We start from the raw sequence: 15,282 nt of genomic DNA, 5'->3' as shown, positions 1-15,282 counted from the left end.
CGCGCCACCAGGACCAACCTGACCTGGTGGAGACCTGTGCTCGGAAGAGCACTGCTTCTAGTTTTTTTCTTTGTGAACTGGACATTATTTTGACCACTCTGGAGTAGAGAGTATGTTATGTTATGTTCCTGTGGTCAGGTAGGACACCTACAGGTTGAAGAGGGATACTGCAGTAACTAAAAACAGAAGGTAATAAATCCATGCTGGAACATGAACGTTAATCTGATTGTATTGAATGTTTCCATTTCCCACAAAAGAATATTAAAAACTAAATGTATTAGTAGGACAGTATGAGTCACCAGAAAAAAGGATGTTTTTGATGACTTTATCCTGGTTAAAATGGAGTTTGAAGTTACAATGGGTGTGTATGGGGACGGGCCCAGACAGCATAATGCATTTCATATTAATCACACAGCTGATTAGACTTAATGAGCTTGACCTGAGGATTTAAAGTTATACCATGTAACTTTTTTTATAAAACAAATCTTAAAATTGTCCTAACTCTTAAATCGCTAAAGTTTTAGAACACCCACTCCGTTATTTTCAGCTTCTGAAGCCTTCTCTTTATATATTTTCTTCTAGCAGTGACAGGGGCGGGATTTCCCGGCAAAATGACGTCATCATACACTACCGGCCAATCACAGCGAGGGTTATACACTGCCGGCCAATCACAGCGCATCTTGAAGTGGGGTCGCTAGCTATCACAATAGGGCGGCCATATTTGTAGGCGCCCGTGTGTCTCTATCTATACTCGGGTGAAACACTCCGTTTCTCCGGAATGCCTGAACGCACAGGAACCAGGGACCCCTCCAAAGATAGATCTCGGCGAGGTGGAGGCAGACGCGGGGGTGACGCGGGGGTGTGAGGCCCGGTCCGCGGCGAAAAACGGCCGAAAGACGCAGACGCTACTGACCACTAGTTGAGCAACTTACACAGTATAGCTTTAAAGTATACCACTATAAAGGAAACTGCAAAGATTTGGTTGTATTCAACATTTATTTTTTATAAAAGTAGAAAAAAGGTCCACAGTAAATTGGAATTGTCTGATGGATATAAACATATTTGGTAAAATAATTTGTGACTCTCCCTCTGGCAGAGTCACCTTCCTTTGTTGCAAAGAACAAAAACAAATCACGCAACAAATGCTTCACACAAAATTAAAATAATGCATAAGTAAAAGCAAAAACATAGCAATAATAATAATAAAAAACAACAGTAATAGACACTAGGACAGTGCAAATTGATTGTCATACAAATTATTGCAATCAATGATGTGTGTATTTGGCTTTGGACATTGGAACATTTAAATCAGACTTGCCTTTTAGGCTTTGTAAATAAAAGTTGCATAGAACATAAAAAGGTAAATGGTGCATTTATACAGCGCCACCTACTGCTCATCAGGAGCAACTGGGGGTTCAGAGTCTTGACTTAAATATACAAATAAATGACTGACAGTGACTGCGACCAATCATCAACATACATAATGGACTACGTCCAAAAATACAACAACCTCTTAACAGACACACGTCCATGAAGATGTCACATGACTCCTTACAGCAAGGGTCTTCAACAGGAGGTCTGGGACACGTAGGGGGTCCTCAGAGTTACTACAGGGGGTCCTCCAAATCTTTGTGTGATAGAAGCTTTTTTTTCTCCTTTTTTATATTAATCACTTCTTGAACCCTAGCGTACATATTCTGATAACTTTAGCCAAAAATAGCAGATCTACAAGCTCACAACGCCTCGCGCTGCGAGGCGTTGTGAGCTTGTAGATCGGCTATTTTCGGCAAAGAGCTTTGGTGTAGAAGAGAAAAAGAGCAGACTAAGTACAGAGCGAAAGGTCAAGTTTATTAAGTATTGACAGGTCAAGTAGTTAAATATCTGAAAACACAAATTGTCATGAAACCAAAACACACTGATGATTGTGCCGTCAAACAATGAAACTATATGGAATCTATGAACAGGTTGTGGGGGTCCCTGCTTCATCTCTCTCTCAACTAAGGGGTCCTTGGCCTGAAAACGTTGAAGACCCCTGCCTTACAGGGTATTGTTTGGACAAGAAATTGATTTGCCAGTGGATGTTATGCTAAACATAAGCAACAACGTCACGTACAATATAAACATGGAATGCATTTTTAAAGGTGAGTGCAGTGACCACTTATCCATTGCATCATATGGGCGGTGGGGTTCATTTGGTGCAGACCTGCGCCTGCATTGTTAAGACATCTATAGAGACACACAGGAACCTACAAATTCACACCCACAATTGAGACAGTGACACCACTTGGGGTAAGGGAGAACGGTGCACTGCAAGCCAGCCCATAGAAGTCAAATTGCAATTCAACTGTAGTTAGCCTACTTTTAAAATAATCCTACATGAACTGAAGACAATATTGAAGTAAAAATATGTTTCCATATTTGGACTGTCTTAGTCAACATACCTTCTTGTTTTCTAAATAGATGAAGTGTTTAACATTTAATTTGATACTTGAATGTGTTAGCCATACAGAGCAGAGGGGAGACAGTAGACAGAGAACATGTCTAGAGCACTGCAGTGTGACATTACATTGCTTTGATAATGTAAACATATGTTTTCTCATGCCAATAAAGTTCTTTGAATTGAAATTGAACATTGATTCTATAGAGACACACGGACGCCTACACATTCCAGCCCACGATTGAGACACTGCCACCACTTTGGGTAAGGGAGAACTGTGTACTGCAGCTGCATCCTTATGAGACAGCCCCCCTACCCCCCATTTAGTTTGAGTCATATTTTTGTCATTGATTTTATTTTAGTTTTAGTCGACTAAAATGTTATTTGGCGGCCATGATGGCATGCCTGATTTTATACTTGGTTGTGTGCTGAAAATAGCAGATCTACAAGCTCACAACCTGTCGCGCTGCGTCACGTTGTGAGCTTGTAGATCGTCTATTTTCAGAGAGCAACACCCGAGCGCAACCAAACATACAATGACTTGTCTTTTAGTTCTACTGGATCTCTTCTCCACTAATAGTCCCTCCCTGACATTTTACGAAATTGACAATTCTATATTTAGTCTTAGTTTTAGTCATCATAGCTCAGTGTTTGTTTAGCTTTTATTTAGTCAGTGAAAAAAGGAAGTCGACAGACATTTTTCATCATATTTTTAGTTGGTGAAATCAACACAACTTTAAGTACATTTTGGTGCCAATACTTTTGCACTTTTACTTGGAATTCTGGACTTTTACTTTTATCAGAGTATTTCTATGTTGCAGTATTGACTGTACTGTAGACATATAAAATATAAATATATACATAAACTATGTTGCTGTCGGCTGGAAACCTTGGATGTCCAAAATGCTTCCTGTGTTCAAATACACATCCATAGCAACCATATTGGTTGATGTCAACTCATCAGAGACATTATCTGTCCTCACAAAGACACACTGAGGAGGAGGGATAAGGAAGCCTAAACCCAGGGTAGAGTGGTTCAGTGAATGTGGACTGGAAGGTATAAATGTGTTTCAATGAGTCAGAGGACACCTTATAGAAGGACAGAGTTCCAGCAGCATGGTCTACATACACTGCTACTCTGTTGGAGCCAGAGGAATCAACAGGGAGGACAGTGGTCCTACTATGGTCAGAGACCCAGTAAAAGCCTCCGCCTCCCCAACAGCCCAGACTCCAGGACAGATCATTGTCCCCAAATCTATTAGGACCCTCTCCTCTCCTGCTGATTCCTCTGTAAGCCACTCCTATCCTAACCTCTCCACTCGTCTCTACCTCCCAGTAACAGCGTCCAGTCAGACCCTCTGTACACAGAACCTGTCTACACTCATCAACAAATCTGTCCTGATGATCAGGGTATGACTGAAGCTCCCCCCCCTCTGGTAGAGTCACCTTCCTGTTGTTCTCAGACAGACAGAGTGTTCTGCTCGCTGTGTTTGGATCCAGTGTGAGACGATGGAAGTCTGATGAGAAAACAAGACAGGAAACATAAAAAACATTCAATATTTTAAAAAAGTATTACCATTCACTGAGAGAGAGAGAGAGAGAGAGAGAGAGAGGGGGGGGGGGTGAATTTCGGAGCACGTGAATAAAAAAATCAACCTCACGTTATGTCAGTCACGTTTGCACACTGACACCCGTTTCGCGCACCACTCGGTCCCTTGCTCTCTCTATCTCTCTCTCTCTCCTTGCCCTGAAAAACGTATTTTGCAACGAAAAACGCAGCAGTGTGCAACCAGCTTAAGACTCCCTAATGGGGAGATAAGCGACCGTCAGGTCATATGTATACACCAGGGGCCGTGGAGTGGAGCAGTAGTTTGTAGATCGGCTACCTTAGACTATTTTCCCATATTTCTTTCCCAGCGGCGTGGGGGTCTGCGGGGTCCGCGAGGGTCCGCCGGGGTGCCCGAGTTACGGCCTTTTTATTGGGCTGCAGTGTCTGCTGCTAGGTGGCGGGGGTCTACAGGTAGGTGGGGGGGGTCTACAGGTAGGTGGCGGGGGTCTGCCGGTAGGTGGCGGGGGTCTACAGGTAGGTGGTGGGGGTCCACAGGTAGGTGGCGGGGGTCTGCCGGTAGGTGGCGGGGGTCTGCCGGTAGGTGGTGGGGGTCCACAGGTAGGTGGTGGGGGTCTGCCGGTAGGTGGCGGGGGTCTACAGGTAGGTGGTGGGGGTCTGCCGGTAGGTGGTGGGGGTCCACAGGTAGGTGGTGGGGGTCTACAGGTAGGTGGCGGGGGTCCACAGGTAGGTGGGGGGGGTCTACAGGTAGGTGGTGGGGGTCCACAGGTAGGTGGCGGGGGTCCACAGGTAGGTGGTGGGGGTCTACAGGTAGGTGGTGGGGGTCTACAGGTAGGTGGCGGGGGTCCACAGGTAGGTGGTGGGGGTCTACAGGTAGGTGGCGGGGGTCCACAGGTAGGTGGTGGGGGTCTACAGGTAGGTGGGGGGGGTCTACAGGTAGGTGGTGGGGGTCTACAGGTAGGTGGCGGGGGTCCACAGGTAGGTGGTGGGGGTCTACAGGTAGGTGGCGGGGGTCCACAGGTAGGTGGTGGGGGTCCACAGGTAGGTGGCGGGGGTCCACAGGTAGGTGGTGGGGGTCCGCCGGTAGGTGGCGGGGGTCCACAGGTAGGTGGTGGGGGTCCGCCAGTAGGTGGTGGGGGTCCACAGGTAGGTGGCGGGGGTCCACAGGTAGGTGGGGGGTCCACAGGTAGGTGGTGGGGGTCCACAGGTAGGTGGCGGGGGTCTGCCGGTAGGTGGCGCGAGCACTTTTGCATCCGTTCTGGAGCACCAGGAGTCGGTGGTCCCCGGGAATTCCCCGTGAGCAGCCCCGTTGGGGTGGTCATTTGGTCATTTTTGCACTTTTTGGCAGCGGCGCCAGGGGGTCCCTGGAGCTCCGGGGGTCCTGGAGGTTGTGGTTTGGCAGGCAAGGAGTGTGTGTGCAAAGTTTAGCATGGATAGGGGTAGAGATATGAGTAGGGCAAAAGTGTGACGTGACGTGACGTGACGTGACGTGACGTGACGTGACGTGACGTGACGTGACAGACAGACTGACTGACAGAAGGACGGACAGACAGCCAGTGGAGCTTTTCATATAGCATATCTACAAGCTCACAACGTGCTGAGATGCAGCGCGTTTTGAGCTTGCAAATCTGCTATTTGTTTGAAAAGCCAAATTATAGGCTTTAAGTGGTTCTGTGTGTATTTTTTATGTATTTATTTTATTAATCTGAAAAGTAACTATCAACTAACCCTGTCAAATAATTGTAGTGGAGTAAAAAGTACAATATAGGTCTGTAGCCAACTGAAAGGAGGAGACAGTGGCCCTCATTTATCAATGGAGTGTAAAAAACAGTAATTCTTTTTTTCCCAAATTTTGCGTAGGCCAAGTTCAAGTGGCATTTATGAACACTTCCTAAAGACACACCTGGAGTACATTTGATCTCAGCCTTGATAAATGCCCAGGCTGAAATTTAAATAACACGCCCTTAAATATTCTTGAAATGCCCGAATTTACGGCCAGAACAAGCGGAATGCGTCCTAACAACGAAAGGAAAGCTAATAAACTTCCCTTCATGTCCACGTCCCACACAAACCACACGCACACACACACACACACACACACACACACACACACACATATAGCATAGAGTGGAGCCTATAAGCCTATCACTTTTACACTATAATTGTTGTGTTCAAAAGTGATTTTATTTTTCATGAATGTGTTACTAGTTGTCATTACAAACACATCCATGCCTTGGTTGTCCCACACAAGCCACCACAATCTCATAAATAATGTTTTGGGGTGAGCATTCGGCACAAGTGCCAATCAAAGTGACTGCACTGGCCAATCACAGGGCATCTTTTCCGGGACTTGGCAAAACACATAAAAGCATAACATCTGTAAGCAGAGTGTGATGGCTTGTGTGGGACAACGATGACATGGATGTGTTTGTAAGGACAACTAGTACCACATTCATGAAAAATAAAAACACTTTTGACCACAACAAATAGTGTCAAAGTGATAGGCTTATAGGCTCCACTCTATGCTATGACAGCTGCTGGGTTCTGCTGGGGAAACTGGACAACAGGGGAATTATTGCCTAATAGACCCCATGGACAGTCTTTTTGGATCAATATAAGTAGGAAAATTAGCCTAGAAGTGATTTAGGGCGGAGTTGTCCTTTAATGACAGATATCCTGGAAACTAAGGCCCCGTACATATGGTAACGCTCTGTAGAGAAAACGGCGAGGTCCCGGGATATTGCCGTTGCGTTTTGCCTTTTTTATCAAACGTTCATATGAAGCCGAAATGATGTAGTGTCCATGTCACCGAGTGAACGGCAGAAACGCAAGAAGCAACAACGCACGTTAGGCTTTTTCTTTCCTATAAATAGATATTGAATACCCTCCTCAAAGTTGTAGTTTGGTGGCTGAGCGGTTAAGGCATTCTGTTTTCGGTCCATGAGCCGCGGTTTCGCGTCCCCGCTTGCCCACCGCAAGCGGTGATTATTATTTCACCGAAATAACTTATTTCAGTTATTATTATTATTATTACATTATTCACATAACTCGATAACGGCGCTGAGTCGGCTCATCGCCTCCGTCATGGATAATAATAATAACTTTATGGACGCAAAAAAAAGGTCATCTGAATGCAGTGGTTGAAGAATGAAGAAAGCATTGATGGATGAAGGCTGGCTGGTGTTGAGTGATCTCCAGGTGGCATAAATAAATCCACAGCGCCCACAGGGAAGATGGTGCGCTGTGGGCACAGGTGGAGCGTCGGGTTTCATCATTAACTCCAGCATTGTGTACAGTAGCTACTGTATACATTGAGAGACCCCACGGTTATGTTTGGATATTAATTTAACCCAATATCTGTGACGAGTGCAATGCACGTTTGAGTGCTTAAACTATAGCAATCATGTACCGGTATATACAGTATATTTCCCGCACGGGCTAGCCATCTCCCCGGTGGGCCGTGGACCCCCAAATAAATCATCCATAGCGTGTGCTGGGCTGGGCACAGCCAGGTTTGGACCTTCAGGTTTTATCCTTAATAAAGGACTCACGTCACTGTTTAAATTGGATGCTCACAGTCCACGAAAATGTAAGATTACAGCGGCGCCGAGCTGGTCCCGAAAATGCTCTTGCATGCGTACGTATCTGTGCTTGTTCTGAGCCAGATCTGCAATAGACTGTTAGTGTTAAAGCACTTAATGTAGATTGCTGCCATATCACTAGATTTAAATTAATTGTCATTGTAATTTGGAAATAAAATCAGCGTGCATGTCCATGACGTAGCCGGCTATATGCTTTTATAAAATGTTATATTTTCACAGGATTATTTATTAGTGTGTTAGATATACATTTTCGAGTGGATACATGTGTCCATTGTCTGTCAGATAGTTAGACAATGCTGCCCTGCATGTCTACAATGGAATAAGAGGTGTAAGATGAATCCTACACCACCTCTGAACTTGACGTGAGATTTGATCCTACCCTACGCCAACGTCAAAGTCACATTGAAATGATAAATGCAGAGACTTGCCTAAATTTCGGTGTATGCCAAAATTGTGATCTGCACCACGTTGATAAATGAGGGCCAGTGTGTTTGGGGGACATTAAGCAGAATGTGTGGCAGAAAGAGGGTTGAACATTACAGAAGGTGTGTCAGGTAGAGGGAGTGTTTTGTAAACAAGCATCAGCTGGTGTGAAGGACCAGGCCAAGAGCAGAGAAACCTCCTGCATTCACTGGAAGCTCTACTGAAGAGCTTTCAGGACAGCATCCAGGGAGGGAGGGGCCAACAGAGGATAACACACTGTATACAAATACAGACAGACAGACAGACAGACAGACAGACAGACAGACAGACAGACAGACAGACACTCACATCTTGAGAGGAGTTGAGGATTAGGATTAGAATTCCAGAATTCTCCTCCATGTTTCACTCTGTAGGAAGTAGAACAACAATGCATCTGCATCAATGTCTGACTGTCTAACACAACGTCTCCACTACCTGACACTACAGTGTTTCTGCTACCAGTGAAATGATGGGAATTTGCTAAAATTGTGGGAACTTGCAAAAGAAAAATATGTGTTTTGATTAAAAAAAGGTGATTGAAAAGGCGAGCCACCCTTTTCTTACTAGGCTACTGTAGTATAACTTTATGAACGTGGCAAAGCTCAGTTTACAAGGAGTGCAATGAATGTTGCATCAAGTAGGATTAATTTAAATAGTCATTATTTGAATTTTAACGGAGCAGATAATATAGACATTATGTTTAATTTAGCAAGGGAAGAGATTATATCTTCTGCCTGCACAGAGTCGGTGCACGCACGCACACACGCACAGTTTTTTCACAGCAGTTTTGCTTCTGTGTAAACATGAACAACGGGTGAGGTGATGACTTTATAAACTTTATGTGTAAAAATGCAGGGTTAATGAAAACATACAAGCCCAGCTTATTTTACGTATTTTGCCTATTTTACTGCAACAGATTATACACATAAACATGAATCTTCAGCAGGTGTATGACTGTATACATGGGGTGGGAGGAGGGGATTGTTGGGGCAGACTTGCACAATAGACGTTATGCCATTGGAACATGAAACAAGGGAATCACTGCACTAACCAACATGGACACAGTCCAAGTCTACTCACTGCAGAGACTCCAGTCCAGAGAAGTTCTTCAGTCCAGACACCGGCAACACGTTGAAGTTCAAGTCTAATTCTCTCAAATGAGAAGGATTAGATCTGAGAGCTGAGGCCAGAACTTCACAGCTTCTCTCTGACAACCAGCAGTTCATCAGTCTAAATGAGAAATAAAACACACAATGTTTGATTGTCTGCTATAAAATACATTATTCTGAGAACCTGCTTACAACCACCTATTAAAGGACCTGGTCTGGATGGACTGTCTGGGTTTTAGAGTAGAAAACCAGACAGAGTAACATGAACAATCTTTACTTAATCTTCCAACAGACAGGAAACAGCAACAGGTTGAAAACAGATGATCCAACAAAATGACTGAAAACAGAGTTTATAAAATGGTTAGTTCCAATACTTGATTCTGATTGGCTGGTTTCTGATTAACCCAGTGTCTAAACTACACAATAATCCACACCTTGAATCAGTTTATATCAAACCCAGGTGCGTTATTTCTTTCCACAGTGTTGTGAAGCTGAACTAGAGAAGGGAGCGCTTGATTTTCTCTCAAATCCTGCCGTGCGGGGCTTCTAAGCACCGCCCACACACTTTTACCAGTAACAGGGCTGCATTGTGATATTGCCACTTGGATGTTGTTTTACCCTGATACAGACAGACAGTCTTTGAGTGGTTTGAGTGAATTTAGTGAACATGTACATACTGTAGTTACTGTACCTCCTCATTATCCCAGTCAATGTGTGTTACGATATCAACCTTATTCATGCCACAATATTCATATTATAATCACATGATACATCACTGATGGAAATAATGATTGTAAATTAATCTCACCGTAGAGTCTCCAGTCTACAATGAGGACTTTTCAGTGCAGCACAGAGTAGATCCAGTAGATCCAGGTCCAGGTGGTTGGAACTTAAGTCCAGGTGTCTCAGATGGGATGGATTAGAACTGAGAGCTGAAGACACAACTTCCATGTGTTTCTTCTTGAGGAGATCACCAAAGCCAACAAGTCTGTAATTAGAGGTGGTCAATCAGACCACACACACACACACACACACACACACACACACACACACACACACACACACACACACACACACGTCAAGTCCATTTATTTATAAAGCAGATTTAAAAACAACCAGGTTGACCAAAGTGCTACATCATGAGAACGCAGTAAAAACAAATACAATACAAAGCAAAAACAATCGAAACATTTGTAAACATTTAAAACCTTGTAAGGACAGCTATAAAAACAAAACATTTAAGATATAAAACAATGACAGATAAAAGGCACAGGGAGGGAGGGGTCTAGGGCTCAAATGCTAGGGTGAAGAGGTGTGTTTTAAGTCAGATGGAAGCAGGGCCGGCGCGTATAGGTGAACTAGTCAACTACCTTGAGCAACTCTTCTGAGAGGCGCCGAAAATGTGTTGGGGAAAAGTCAGAGAGAGAGAGGGAGAGAGCGAGCGAGCGAGCGAGCGAGGGAGGGAGGGAGGGAGGGAGAGAGGAAGGGAAAAAAAGAAAAAAGAAAAGAAAAACTGACAGCGGCAGTGTTGGCCAACCCGGTGCATGCAGCTATTAAAAAATGTGCCAATCACTTCACCTGAAGCCGCTTCGGGGGAGGGAGAGGCGCCCACGTAATGCCCAAACAGCTGCCCTGCCCTGGTAAACACACACCCACTCAACTCAACCCGCCAAGTCTGAACTCAAGTAAAAAGGAAGCACAGACAGGTAGTATAACTAGCAAATATGTAAAAAAGACTAACTATAAAGATTATCAGGCTGTGAGTACAAAAAGAGGCGGTGAAGGAGAAAGAATTACAAAAAACACCATTAAGTCCACCACCGTCAGAGAAGGGCACACAGAGTTAGAGGAATTAATTTACCCAAAACCAGGATGATTATACAAGAGGATTTTCAGAGGCTCATTACAGTAATGCCCGCTGTGTCATTTCTGAAAGGTAAGGTCTGACTGGCAGCTGCCCATTATTATTTGTTTTATTTGCTGTGGTTGATCAACTTGCTGACTGCTGCTGGCTGCACACAGTTTGTGTGTCATGTGCTTGTGTGTGGTTATATGCACAACGGCTGTGCTGAGCGCTGACTTAACCTTTGTGTGTGTATGTGTGTGCGTGCGTGCGTGCGTGTGTGTGTGCGTGCGTATCACTGTTGATTTAACTATCATGTCTAGTTATAGTGTAGTGGTGTGAAGATACAGTACATTGTTTCTGTTCTAAATTTTCTATTCACATGACTACTAACCGAGCCTTTCTGCTGTTCCTCACAGCTGGGATGAGTCTGAGACGCCCAAACACGTCTGTGATGTATTTGTCCAGGTCCAACTCCTCCAGAACATCCTCTGACATCTGCAGCATGGCGGCCAGAACTGAACACTGGGTTGAAGACAGTTTTGTCTTTGATCTGTCCCCTGACTTCAGGTACTGTTGGATCTCCTGATGCACTGAGTGGTCGTTCATCTCCATCAAACAGTGGAAGATGTTGATAAATCTGTCAGGAGAGGCAAGGCTTTCCTCCATCTTCTTCAGGTTGTTGATGGCTCTCTGGATGCTCTCTGGACTGTACTGTGTCTGAACCAGTAGACCTCCTAACAGACTCTGGTTGGACGGCAGTGAGAGACCATGAAGGAAGCGGAGAAACAGGTCCAGGTGACCATTCTTACTCTGTATGGCTTTACGGTTGGCTGCGTACAGGAAGTCCTCCAAGGACATGTCACTGGTGTAATCATGTCCCCTTGTGTCACGTCCCAGGAATGTCTTCAGTACCTCCATGTTCTTCTGTGTGAAACAGTGGAACAGGTAGACTGCAGCCAGAAACTCCTGGATGATCAGATGAACAAAGCAGTAGACTGCTCTCTGGAAGAGCACGCCCTCTCTTTTGAAGATCTCTGTGCACACTCCTGAGTACAGCGAGGCGTCTTTCACATCCAGACCACACTCTTCCAGGTCTTCTTGGTAGAACATGATGCTGCCTTTCTCCAGATGTTCAAACGCCAGCCTGCCCAGCTTCAGAAGAACCTCCCTGTCCTTCTCCATCATCTTCTGTTGATTCTCTCCCTCTTTTCTGTTTCTTTTCTTGTTTCTTTTTTTCCCCTCATGAGGCTCATCATACTTCAGCTCCTTCCTCTTTGTCTGGACCAACAGGAAGTGGCAGCACATGGCAGTCAGGGTCGTGGGCAGCTGTCCTGTCTCGTCTGTCTTCACCATGTCCTCCAGAACGGTAGCGCTGATCCAACAGAAGACTGGGATGTGACACATGATGTGGAGGCTCTTTGACGTCTTCATGTGTGAGATGATTCTGCTGGCCAGCTCCTCATCACTGAACCTCTTCCTGAAGTACTCCTCCTTCTGGGGATCTGTGAACCCTCGTACTTCTGTCACCAGGTCAACATATGCAGGAGGGATCTGATTGGCTGCTGCAGGTCTGGTGGTTATCCAGATGAGAGCCAATGGGAGCAGATTCCCCTCGATGAGGTTTGTCAACAGCCCGTCCACTGACGATGTCACTGTGACATCAGAGATGATGTCATTGTTGAAGTTGAAGGACAACCTGCTTTCATCCAAACCATCAAAGATGAGGCCAACCTTCCAGACAGCGATCTGCTCTGCTGTGACCTTCTTCAACGTTGGATGGAAAACATGGATCAGTGAGAGAAGACTGTGCTGCTCATCTCTGACCAAGTTCAGCTCCCGGAATGAGAAGGGAACCAGGAGAATGACATCTTGATTTTCCAAACCCTTTGCCCAGTCCAGAGCGACCTTACGCACAGAGAAGGTTTTTCCAATGCCAGCGACACCCTTGGTCAGAACTCTTCTGATTGGTGTCTCTCTTCCAAGGAGGAGGGGCTTAAAGATGTCACAGCAGTTGATTGGTTGGTCATGGAGGGTGTTCTTCTTGGAGAGCGTCTCAAGCTGGTAGACCTCATGTTGGTTATTAACCCCTTCACTCTCTCCCACTGTGATGTAGAGCGCTGTGAAGATGCTGCTGAGGGGGGGCACTTCAGTGACGTCTGTCACACGATCCAGACTGTTCAAAGTGATCTTATAAACCTTTAAATCCTCCTGCACACTGACACCTGCTATGAGAAGACAATGACGACATTTTAAACATTCAGCTTCATTCATAACTTTACATTCTTACAGATTTGTACATACATTAGTGTTACATGTCCTCTGTTAGAAAAATAATTTAATACAAATAGAACCAGTAAGACTCCCTAAATCTGGAGATTTAGCATAAACAAACTAGTTAGTAGGCAATCAGGAGAGAATATGGGAAATGGGACAGATCCATATTGATGACATGACTTTAGAGATACTGTGTACCGCTTTGCGTGATTTTAGGGCAAAATCTGTAGGCGCTGTGTCTAAAAATGTGTTTTTCAAAGATCGGCCAGATGGTGGCGCTAGATGGGACAGATGCATTTTGATGACATGACTGTAGAGATAATGTGTACCAGTTTGCGTGATTTTAGGGAAAATCTGTAGCAGCAGTGTCCAAAAATGTGTCTGCAAGAATCGGCCTCATGGTGGTGCTAGAAGAGGGCCATGTGAGAAATGAGGGGTTGTGGTTTGGCAGCTAAGGAGTGTGTGTGCAAAGTTTGGCATGGATCGGGGCAACGGTGGCGGAGATATGAGGCGGGGGAAAGTGTGACGTGTGACGTGACGGAGGGACAGACAGACAGACAGACTGACTGACTGACTGACAGCCGGTGGAGGTTTTGATAGTAACTGCTACCTGACGGTCGCAATAAGAAAATAAATGCCAGGAAAATAATAGTGTGTGATATTTTTGTCTTTAGCTACACTATTTGAAAATGTCTTCTACCATCTAAATATTAAAGTAATTAACAGTGAATGTTAATTAGTGTAAATTGTGTCCAGTCTTACTGTGTCCACTGCTGGTGTGACTGGGTGTCTTCAGTCTACGTCTGGTCCTGAAGATCTTTCCACACTGGGGACAGTCATGGTGTCCTGTTGGAGCAGACTGCTCCCAGTATGAGGTGATGCACTGTCTGCAGAACCAGTGTCCACAGCTGCTAGAGACTGGATCTGTCAGAACCTCCTCACACACTGAACACCTGGACGCCTGCTCTGTCACAACACACACCCTCTTCCTCTTCCTGTGGAGGAGAAGAATGATGTATTAGGACTAATAGTCCTGCTGGATAGAAGGATATTTATTTATATTATTTATTATGACTATAGTCCTGCTGGATAGAAGGATATTTATTTATATTATTTATTATGATTATATTCATGGAGGATAGAAGGATATTTATTTATATTATTCATTATGATTATATTCCTGGTGGATAGAAGGATATTTCTTATACTGCTTGGGGTTGGAATTATTCATGATTCTTATTTGCTCTGTAAATTAATACAATGTGTACATTTGTAAATTAGTAAAAAAGTGAATACACTCCTATAGAGCATCGCAGCGGAGGTGGTTTACTGATCCCTCTAAAAAATCTCCCATTCATTTCCCCCATAGACTTTTACAAAAATATGACAAAACAATTATGTTAAGCCTAGAACCAAGCCATCCAGGATTGCAGTGAATCATGACCATAGAACCTTTGATCCTATGTGAAAACATATTTTAACATTACATTATTTGATATTCTACATTTAATACCCTTTGGGTATTAAATGTTGGGGGGGGGGGGGGGGTTGGACTGAGTTACTAGGGCCCAATAAGGCACTCTGTGCCGCGCTGTGAGCTAGTATATCTGCTATTTTTCAATAGTTAAAGCACAAAATAACGTGTAATAATGCGTTCCCAGTCTAAATGGGTTAAACCCCACCCCCCTATGAAGAACATTCATGGGGGGCCCGCAGTGAATCCTTGTACCCAGGGCCCAGAATTTGGTGCGACACCCCTGCCAACAGGAGCGGAATTGGAGCGGAGGACGATCCTCGATCGCTCCAAGCTGTTCTGGCGGATTTTAAAACTACTTATTAACAGTCACAATTAACCGTTAGTGTTTACTGGTAACCTATTTGGCTTTCTCTACTACTGTGATATTCTGAATAGGCCTAATGTTCTGATAATATACTTTTCATAAAAAATAAATAAAAAAAATGAACCAATTAATTTAGAACTTTGA

At 44.5% G+C, this 15,282-nt stretch overlaps 1 protein-coding gene across 1 annotated transcript; it reads right to left on the bottom strand.

Moving 5' to 3' along the window:
• Positions 1–2,188: 2,188 nt before the first annotated feature.
• LOC308290314 (protein NLRC3-like) lies at positions 2,189–14,528 on the bottom strand (the record flags this gene model as incomplete). The annotated part of the gene is made up of 4 exons (XM_080732107.1): positions 2,189–2,246; positions 11,415–13,179; positions 14,099–14,292; positions 14,506–14,528. 4 exons carry the CDS (start codon positions 14,526–14,528, stop codon positions 2,189–2,191), a joined length of 2,040 nt encoding a protein of 679 aa, XP_080588233.1.
• Positions 14,529–15,282: the final 754 nt, after the last annotated feature.

This window comes from Nannobrachium achirus (genome assembly GCF_963921795.1).
Source record: "Nannobrachium achirus genome assembly, chromosome: 1".
Taxonomy (NCBI): domain Eukaryota; kingdom Metazoa; phylum Chordata; class Actinopteri; order Myctophiformes; family Myctophidae; genus Nannobrachium; species Nannobrachium achirus.
This window is presented reverse-complemented; position numbering and strand designations above follow the sequence as displayed.